The following is a 10,856-nucleotide window of genomic DNA, read 5'->3' as shown; positions in this document are numbered from 1 at the left end:
GCAAAAGTTCAACGGCAAATTTGCGCCATATTGTGAACAAGGCTTGCCAACAAAAGCTCGACAGCAAATTTGTGCCAAATTGCGAGCAAACCTTGACAAAAGAACTTGACGCCAAATTGACACCAAATACCGAGCAAAGCTTGCCAGCAATCTAACAGCAAATTGTTGACAAATTGCTATCAAAGTTTGTTGACAAAACCCGACGCCAAATTGATATCAAATATCAAACAAGATTTGAGAACAATACTGTTCGAGATTACGCTCGCGTTGCGCCATCTCATCAGATGGCAGCATCGATCGGGTATCGACAGGCCGGATCGACGCGGCAGCTTGCGCAAGCACGGGCGCGCTCATCGCGAGCTTCTCCCTCGCCTCAGAGAGAAACATGTCCGCGTTGTGATCGTACGTACGACGTGTGCTCTGTGAGTTCTGTTCGTAGAACTGCATACCGTGCCGCTCGCAGTGATTGAAGCTGCCAAGAGACTGTAAAGTGTAAAGAGACCGCTCACCCCAGCCAGCTCTGGTACATCAACACGACGACTCAGGCTCACACGTGCGCGAGTGCCGACCGCCACGTGTCTCAACGGCTCACGGGCGAATCACCACGAGCGAGGCAATTTATACATTGCCTCGCGCATCAAAAGACTTCTCATTATACACCGCTCATCGTTTCTCAGGTCAGACTGTACATATTTCATTAAAGACGGCTCAGACTGTGGTCTGAGTTACACAAAAAACATAATTTGTTAACACCCTCCACGCGCGTCCTTCTCACCCCGCTACCATCGCCGGGATTAATCAGCGATTTCGCGAACATTTGGTCCTTCGAGCCGGATGCGTGGAACTTATGGTGTAACTCAGACACAGATCACGTGAAAGGGGCATGCCCTCCGCGATGTGCCACGTAGACATTATAGCGCTGTCGCGAGTGAAAGACAGACATTCTCACGCGCGCTCGCGAGTGTTACACGAGTGTTCACGCGCCCTCGCGAGTGTCACATAAACAGTATCACGTGCTCAATACATGACTCTCGCTTCGCATAGCGCTTTCTCTCGCGTTCCTCGAACGTTCTCGATTCGTGCAGCATTTTCTTACACGTGTCTCGACGTTTCTCAGGTTTCTCATCGTGAACAGCTCAGGGGCGGCTCATCATGACGGATCCCGCCAAAACCGGGACGGGAGGGAAGACCTCTCCATTACTCGAGCTGCCGACCGACAAGCGCACTTCAGAGCGTCAGGCCTCACCGGTGCGGCTGTCCGCGGAGCTCACGCTGAAGGTGCAGACGCAGATGAATCGCATCGCAACGGTGCGGGCCATCAACCAGACGTTGCCATCTACCGCAGATGACACGTCGGTGGATGAAATTCTCCAGATCTCGATCCAGCTCGAGGAAGTGCACAAGGCGTTCCTTAAGGAACACACCTATTTCGAAGCCTCATGGCCGGCGGCGCTCATCACTCATGAGTACTTCTCGAAGAACGCCTTCGCGGTGGAGGCGCAGGAGTGCATGGCGGCTCGTCGCTCTCTGGCGAAGCTCAAGGGCGCATTAGCGGAGAGGCTTGCTCCGAAGGCGGCGCTTGAAACGGTGCAGCCCTCACAGTCTCAACAGAGACTGCCGGACATAAACATTCCGTCCTTCAAGGGCGATTACGCTACTTGGCCCACGTACCGCGACCTATTCAGGGCCGTCATCCTTGATAGCCGACAAATCACTGACGTGGAAAAACTTCACTATCTGCAACTCTCGCTTGAAGGCACACCTTCTCAGCTCATCTCCGGACTGCCTCTCACCGGAGATTCTCTCAACCCGTCATGGGAGATGCTCGTCGAGCGATACGAAAACAAACGCCTGCTCATTCAGTCGTATCTGGACCAACTCTTTGCCAGCTCAACACCAGTGCAGAGGAACGCCGCATCACTGGACAAGCTGCTCAACACCTTCAAGGAAGGAATCAAGGGCCTGCAAGCCTTGGGCGTCTCACAGGATCTGGGAGATAGCATCCTGGTGTACCAGCTGTCCAGGCAACTGGATCGCCAGACGAAGGAGCAGTGGGAGACGTCCTTAGGAGCCACGCGCGAGTATCCGCGATTCGAGCAGCTCGAGCAGTTTCTCACCTCTCGAGCACGAGCACTCGAGAGGATAGAGTCCACGGCCAGCTCAGGGAGCACGGTCGCCTCAACATCCAGGCGTTCGACAGCTCAACATGCGGCAGTTCAACCGGCCCGCACGGAATCATCAGACGGCTCCACGGTGTACCCGTGTGACTGCTGCAACGGCACGCATTTCGTTGTGACGTGCACAAAATTTAGGGATCTCTCACCGGTCGAACGACAGAAACTTGTCATCTCACGGAGGCTCTGCTTCAATTGCCTCGGCCGCCACAACGTCCGCTCATGTAAGAGCTCACGGGGGTGCAAGAAATGCACCAACCGACACCACACGATGCTGCATGAAGCTCATCAGGCGAACTTATCAGCGAAGCCGAGCACCAGCTCAGCTGCGGCAGCTCAATAGGAAGATGGTGCAATCGTCGCTCACTCCTCTTTGGCCCGCTCAGCACACTCAACATTATTAGCTACGGCCCTGGCTCAGATAAATTCATTTGTGACTATTCAGCGCGTACGGCTTCTCATCGATTCAGGTTCAGAACTCACCTTCGTCTCTGAATCACTCATTCGTCAGCTCAACATTCCTCGTCATCATTCTGTCATCATCATTACTGGAATTGGGGGCAAAAAGTCAACTCAAACTCGAGGAGTTGCCTCACTCCAGCTCCGCTCACTTCACTCAAGATCAGACGTCATCATTCAAGCTCACATTCTGCAGACGTTAACCAACATATTGCCATCATTCAACGCTGCACCACAGGAATGGCCGCATCTCACCAAGTTAATCTTGGCCGATCCAGACTTTCTCACACCACGGCCAGTGGATATCATCATTGGAGCTGACTCATATGGGCAGATCATCAAGCCCAACATCATCAAACAAGATCCATTGATGCCAATTGCGCAGCTCTCAATTTTTGGATGGCTCGTTCTCGGACCTGTCGACACATCATCATCGGCATCTGCTGCAGTGCACCATGCCTCGATTCAGGAGAGAGAAGATGCTCTCGACGAGTTGCTGGCGAAATTCTGGACACAAGAAGAAGTGCCTGCAAGTAATACTCATGATCTTACGCCTGACGAGCAAAGATGTGAAGAATATTACAAGAGCACTGTTTCGCGGGACTCAACAGGTCGCTACACGGTTCGACTTCCGTTAAAATCATCACCTGATACTCTTGGGGATTCGTATCACACTGCGCATCGATGCCTGCAGGGCTTACTAAGAAGGTTCGCACGAGATGACAACTATCGACGCCTGTATCATCAGTTCATGACAGAATATCGAGAGCTCAATCACATGACGGAGGCTTCACCCGTTTCCAGCCAGCACGCGCAATATTACTTGCCACATCACGGCGTGCTCAAACCAGACAGTGCAACCACAAAATTACGTGTGGTGTTTAATAGCTCGAGTGCATCTACATCCGGCCGCTCACTCAATGATATCATGTATACGGGAGCCAAGTTGCATTTAGACGTCACAGACGTTTTGCTCTGGATTCGACAGTTTCGGCATTTAGTGGCAACTGACATCACCAAAATGTACAGGCAAATCAACGTACATAAGGATGACTGGAATTTACAACGGGTTCTCTGGATCGACAAACAACTCAAGGAAGTGGAAAATTATCTAACAACGGTCACGTATGGTACCAAGGGTGCCCCGTTCTTAGCAGTGCGAACACTGCTGCAACTGGTGAAGGATGAAGGCCATAAGTTTCCCCTTGCAGTGCCGCCACTCACTGAGGGTCGATATGTTGACGACACCTTTGGAGGCGCCGACACAGTTCAGCAGGTAAAGGAAATTGCAGTGCAACTGAAGAATTTGTGCATGGCGGGCGGTTTTCCATTATCAAAGTGGCACGCGACTCATCAAGATGTGCTCACTGCGGTTCAAGCAGAAAAGGAACAGGGCTCGCAAATTGCATTTGACGATTGCACAACCAAAATCCTCGGATTAAACTGGCTTCCTCACGAAGATTCATTCACATTCTCAACAAGGATCTCATCGCACACCACTCAGTTCACCAAACGCCTCGTTTTGTCTGAAGTGGCTCAGATATTCGATCCACTAGGCTTTGCATCACCAGTAGTGATCAAGGCGAAGATGCTCTTGCAGGAGCTATGGCTTCATAAGCTCCGATGGGATGAACCACTGCCATCCCAGCTCTCATCACGGTGGCTCACTATCAGAAAAGAACTCACCAGCTTAAGCAGAATCTCAATACCTCGATGGTATAACACATGGAGTACCTCGTCAGTGGAATTTCACGGCTTTTCTGATGCTTCTCAACTAGCAATGGCTGCAGTCGTATATATTACCGTCCGCAGCTCAAACGGCGCCACGATTTCATTGGTGTGCTCCAAAACTAAGGTAGCACCGCTCAAACGGCTCACCATCCCGAGACTTGAACTCTCCGCAGCACTGCTGCTCTCAAGGCTCATGCAATACGTTCAAGCCACCTTGAAGTTGAACGTTACAGCAATTCACCTGTGGACGGACTCTGTTGTGACACTCACGTGGATCAAATCTCATGCATCGCGCTGGAAGGATTTTGTGAGAAACCGAGTTTCTCAGATTCAAGATCTCACTGCAAAGGCACACTGGAGATACGTACCTGGTACATCCAATCCAGCCGATTGCGCATCACGAGGATTGACTACTTCTCAACTTCAAAGCCACTCATTATGGTGGACGGGACCACCGTGGATACTCACACCTGAAGCATGGCCATCACAACCCGCGCTGTCGGACGAGTTGAGCTGCAGTGAGGCCCGTCCTGGCATTGCGCTACATGCAGCGGCATCTCAGTCGGAATACCACTGGGACCTCATATATAGGTACTCAACCCTCAATAAATTATTGAAAGTAACAGCTCTCTGTTTCAGGTTTATCTCTCTCTTGAGAAAGCGCCGAGCCAAGTCACTGGACTTGCACTCAGCTTTGGAGAAGGCCAGACTATTCTGGATCAAGGCTACTCAAGCGGCATACTTCACGCATGAGATCAAGATGCTCACGGCCAATTCGAGACTACCACCTACTCACGCATTCAGTCGATTGACTGCGTACATAGACGCTCAAGGGGTTATCCGAGTTGGCGGCCGCCTCAACCAATCAGCACTAGCTCAAGACAACAAACATCAGGCGATTTTACCTCGCCACTCACGGTTCTCAACTTTAATCATCGCCCACGCCCATTTGCGTACTTTACATGGAGGAACACAGCTGACATTGGCTCATGTCAGGCAACAATATTGGATCATCGGCGGACGGGCTCCGGTGAAGTCTCATATCTTACGGTGTGTCGTGTGTGCTCGGCAGAGGGGGATCCGTGCTCATCAACTGATGGGCCAACTACCTCTCTCTCGGGTTACGCCGTCACGTCCGTTTGCTCATACAGGAGTCGACTATGCCGGACCGCTCACCATCAAGACATGGAAGGGACGAGGTGCGAAAACATACAAGGGATGGATCTGTGTGTTCGTCTGCTTTTCCACCTCCGCAATTCACCTCGAAGTAGTCAGTGACTACTCATCAGAAGGATTCATAGCAGCCTTCCGAAGATTTGCAGCGAGAAGGGGAATTGCTCAGACCATGTACTCGGACTGCGGGACAACTTTCATTGGAGCAGACGCCGCGCTCAAGAAAATGTTCGTCCAAGACGCTCAAGAACATCAACGGATTGCTCAAGTGTTGCAACTTGACGGCATAAGATGGGAGTTCAACCCACCAGGTGCTCCACACATGGGGGGCAAGTGGGAGGCGGTTGTAAAGTCCGTGAAGTTTCATTTGAGACGGACCATCGGGGAGACTCTACTCACGACGGAAGAACTAACAACGTTGCTTACGCAAATAGAGGCCATTCTCAACTCAAGGCCGTTGGAACCGTTGAGCGACGACCCTGAAGACGTCTCAGCGCTCACCCCAGGTCATTTTCTCATTGGAGGTCCACTCACTACCATACCCGAGCCATCTCTGATCGACCTGGCAACCTCGCGACTATCTCGGTGGCAGCTCATCCAGCAGCATGTTCAACAATTTTGGGCGCAAAGGTCGGCGCATTATCTGCAACGCCAGCAGGCGATATCCAAGTGGCATCATCCTAACAACAATATCAAGGAGGGTTCTATCGTGCTGCTCACCGACGAACGCTCTCCACCGTGCAAATGGCCACTCGCAAGAGTAACGGCTTTGCACCCCGGAAAGGATGGACTTACTAGGGTGGTTACCCTCAAGACGGCCACCACGATGCTCACCCGGCCAATTGCCAAGCTTGCCGTATTACCCATTTCATCAGGATAAAGGATCACGAGTAAGGAATCATCAACAAGGTTGCTGATGGCGGGCGGAATGTTCGAGATTACGCTCGCGTTGCGCCATCTCATCAGATGGCAGCATCGATCGGGTATCGACAGGCCGGATCGACGCGGCAGCTTGCGCAAGCACGGGCGCGCTCATCGCGAGCTTCTCCCTCGCCTCAGAGAGAAACATGTCCGCGTTGTGATCGTACGTACGACGTGTGCTCTGTGAGTTCTGTTCGTAGAACTGCATACCGTGCCGCTCGCAGTGATTGAAGCTGCCAAGAGACTGTAAAGTGTAAAGAGACCGCTCACCCCAGCCAGCTCTGGTACATCAACACGACGACTCAGGCTCACACGTGCGCGAGTGCCGACCGCCACGTGTCTCAACGGCTCACGGGCGAATCACCACGAGCGAGGCAATTTATACAATTGCCTCGCGCATCAAAAGACTTCTCATTATACACCGCTCATCGTTTCTCAGGTCAGACTGTACATATTTCATTAAAGACGGCTCAGACTGTGGTCTGAGTTACACAAAAACAAAGGCATAATTTGTTAACACCCTCCACGCGCGTCCTTCTCACCCCGCTACCATCGCCGGGATTAATCAGCGATTTCGCGAACAAATACTTAACAGCAAATTGGCACCAAATACAGAGCAAATCTTGATGACACAGCTTGACGCCAAATTGCAGCAAGCCTTGTTACGTAGCCATTAATAAATACTAAAATATATTTTTTTAGGGAAAATTAAAAGCATTAAATTATAAAAAGCATATAATTTTTTATTGATTTACAATAAATTATTTTATACATATGTTAAAAAAAATTTTTATATTTATAAAACATTATAAGACATTTATAAAATCTAACGGTGGCAATAAAATAATTAATTATATATTAATTACAGTAAATGTTATACAATGTGAATTTACTGACATATGCAAACATTTAACTTTGTCAACAGCACATACAATATTTGTAAACACTCGAGAATCTTATATAATGCCTGGAACACATACTCCGTGCGCAGATAATGCATTGGCCGGTATAAGAAGGATTTATAGAATCTTACTGAAAACACGAGTATAATTTCTATGAAAATGCATCTAAAACAATATTCTTATAAGCCTAATACTACTAACTTTCCTTTCTTTAATCATACAATAATAACTACCGTGCATATTTAAACAACTAGTTCAAACTTGAAACACGATTTATTATTTGCAAGAATGCAAAATTGAAATAAACAAATGTTCACAATGTGCATAGTTCGTCGATTACGATGGAATAATGCAGTACTGTTGTCAGAAAGAAATAACAAAAGAATAATATACATCATTTAGGTGCAAGCAACCGAAGTGAATTTTGTAGTGTTTGATGTAATAAAAATTAATATACAGCAGAAAAAAACTGTTCAAACAAAACTTTAAACTTTTACAGATAAAAAAATACACGATATTTCATCAACAGTTCCAAGATTATTTTGAGAAATATTTTAATCAAAGAAAGAATATGTAAAATTTTTAATATTGCAAGAATATGATAGTTATAAAACTAAAGCATTTCCCTTGTATTTTAAATTGTTTTAAATTGTTTCTATTTCAAACTGATATTACAATTTTGCCTTAATCAGATTCAAACGGCAAGTAGAATGAAACATTTTATTACATAATATTACATATTCTTTATACTCTTATAACTCTTCTTTAAGACTATAAGAGTATAACTCTTTATACTCTTATAACTCTTCTTTATAACTCTTGTTTTCACGAAACATTTCGAATATTTTTTATTCTCATCACTATTCTCGCAGTTTTCAGAATTATCATCGTTGTCATCTGAATGAGCCTCGTTATTGTTGCCGGTGTGTCTGTTAATGTTAAATATATCTCTATAATTATCGTTATTTTCGAAATCAAAGTGTTCAGAGTACTCAAAATGATCAGAATTATTAGAAAATTCAGAATGGTGAGGAAGTTCAGAATGATGAAAAAGTTAAGAATAATGAGAAAGTTCAGATTCTTTTTGATTATGAAGAAAATCTGGTATTACGGAACTTTGGCTTTTAACGGAAGCATGTGCTTGCTGAATATGCGACTGATCGAATTCAATTAAAGAATCTGTTGAATTGAGTTCTTCTACAACTTCAACATTCACTTTCTGCCTTTTAACTTTCTTAGAAAGCTTATGAAACGGTGTTTTTTGGAATGTTCTAAAATAAACTGCAAATAAATTTAAATGTTATGTTTACATAAAATACATAGATTTCAAAATATATACTATCTTTACTTTTTAAAAACATTTATTTTTTCAGATTTTCTACTGCACAATCACTATAACAAATAGAATGTTAATGGAAAAAAATATAACTAAATTAATTAAACTAACAGTACAAAATAAACTTATAGGATGAAAGGCTGGCTGATTTTCTCGAGTTATAAAAAGGTCATCAATTTAAATTTAAAAACAAAATCTCGTTTAATTAAACAAATTTTAAATACAATTAACGTTTTACGTTTCGACTTTATATACTTAGTCTTCTTCAGAAACCTGATACATAAAAGATAATACATAAAAAATAATTAAAAAATAAAAAGAAATAAAATTGCTACAGATAAAAAGGATAGAGAACAAAGCCGCATACTTTGGACTGACTTGCCAGAAATGTAGCTAAGATCTACACTATGACATAGTATAGACCTTAGCCACAATTAATGTATATACGAGTTGTCAAAAATAGAATGAAATAAGTCAAGTAATAAAATTGTTACTATTATCTATACTGTTGTTATTATTATCAAACGATATTATTTATTATTTGACAGTGTAAAATTGTAATGCATATATTAAAATTACATTAGGGCTAGAATATAAACCAGACCCACAAGAATGAGAGCAGTTCCAAGATCTCAAGACGAGAATTAACCAGATCTTACAGGGCGGAATTAAGGAGTCTGGATTACTGATTGAAATCAAAGTAAGAAAAGAAAAGAAAAAAAAGAAAAGAAAAGAGAGGGGGGCCTCTGCTTTTGTCTACGAGATCAATTCTAGGGCTAGAATATAAACCAGAGCCACAAGAATGAGAGCAATTCCAGATCTTAAGACGAGAATTAACCTTGCAGAGCCTTTTGTACTACCACGATCAATGTCGATCTTCCAATATGGCGTCCCAAATGAGAATATCGGAAGGGCCCTGCTCGCTGGACCGGACTCCTCGCCTCAATCCTCCCTCAAGCTCTCCTTTTCCTGGCGGTGAGCTCTCCTTGGGAAGTCGAATCTCGCTCGGTTGGTCTCCAGAATACGTGCCGCTTAGCTCAATCAGTTACGAAAGAAGGAAAACGTACTCGTCTCGTCCGAAGAAACGCAGCAAGAGCGGCCATGACACTGAACAAGAGCGAGGAAGGAGGTGGGGGCGCGTTGAAAGTGGCGACTCACGTGTCGCGCCATCTGAATGAAACGCCCTAAACATCGCTTGGTATTTGGCGTCAATTTGTTCTTAAGTTTTGTTACCAAAATTTGCTCAATATTTGGCATCAATTTGGCGTTAGGTTTAGTCAACAAACTTTAACAGCAATTTGGTGCCAATTTGTTATCAGGTAGTTGCTAAGCTTTGCTCGGTATTTGGCGTCAATTTGTTCTCAAGCTTTGTCACCAAAATTTGCTCAATATTTGGCATTAATTTGGTGTTAGGTTTTGTCAACTAATTTTAGCGGCAATTTGATGCCAATTTGTTATCAGGTACTACTAAGCTTTGCTCGATATTTGGTATCAATTTGGCGTCAATTGTGTACGCATGTTTTGATACGTATTTGCTAGCAGTTTGTCGACAACATTTGATAAAACAAATTTTGATGCAAATTTGTACCATTTCTGAAACCAAAATTTGTAGCAAGTATTTGGCATTATTTGTTCGAACAGATTTGGCTATCTGGGTTTATTAATATTCTATACACTAATAATTGACGAAGAATATAGCACGTAAGTAGCATCCACAATTCATTATACTAATATTGCATATAATTCGTGATCGCTGTAATAACATTTATTTCAATCGCATTTTTGACTCACAAGTAATGATCGAACCTCCTTAACAAGAACTAAGATATTCTTAAAAAGACGAAGCAACGAAGTAGCGATAAATGCATACAATATAACCATATTGACTCTTCTTGAATCAAATATGGATATTCAATTTGTTTTAGATCCATATAGTTGTGCTTCATACATGATTAATTACATCACAAAAGTCGATGCTGGTCTATCACGATTACTAAAAGAAGCAGCAAAAGATTTGGAAAATGGCAATTTGAATATTAGACAATAGTTTAGAAAGATCGCTAACGTTTTCATAAATGGTAATACTATGTCTGCACAAGAAGCCGTTTACCATGTCCTTGGCCTACCACTTTCATTATGCAGTAGAGCTTTGGTTTATAT

General features: G+C 44.6%; 1 protein-coding gene and 1 long non-coding RNA gene across 2 annotated transcripts; one reads left to right on the top strand and one right to left on the bottom strand.

Moving 5' to 3' along the window:
- Positions 1–254: 254 nt before the first annotated feature.
- Positions 255–6,417, top strand: LOC139784778 (uncharacterized). The gene is made up of 3 exons (XM_071723968.1): positions 255–677; positions 1,118–2,398; positions 2,645–6,417. The coding sequence occupies exons 2-3, from the start codon at positions 1,153–1,155 to the stop codon at positions 6,415–6,417; spliced, it is 5,019 nt and encodes a 1,672-aa protein (XP_071580069.1). The 5' UTR covers positions 255–677; positions 1,118–1,152.
- Positions 6,418–8,061: 1,644 nt separating this feature from the next.
- LOC139784773 (uncharacterized) lies at positions 8,062–10,346 on the bottom strand. The gene is made up of 2 exons (XR_011721676.1): positions 8,477–10,346; positions 8,062–8,289 (listed from the first exon to the last, which is right to left on the bottom strand). It is a non-coding gene; the product is annotated as an uncharacterized lncRNA (long non-coding RNA).
- Positions 10,347–10,856: the final 510 nt, after the last annotated feature.

The sequence above is a fragment of the Temnothorax nylanderi genome, unplaced genomic scaffold (assembly GCF_030848795.1).
Source record: "Temnothorax nylanderi isolate EJ_2023f unplaced genomic scaffold, tnyl_v1.0 TNYL_tig0675_pilon, whole genome shotgun sequence".
Taxonomy (NCBI): Eukaryota; Metazoa; Arthropoda; class Insecta; order Hymenoptera; family Formicidae; genus Temnothorax; species Temnothorax nylanderi.
The sequence above is the reverse complement of the archived record's forward strand: the minus strand, read 5'-3'. Positions and strand labels throughout refer to the sequence as shown.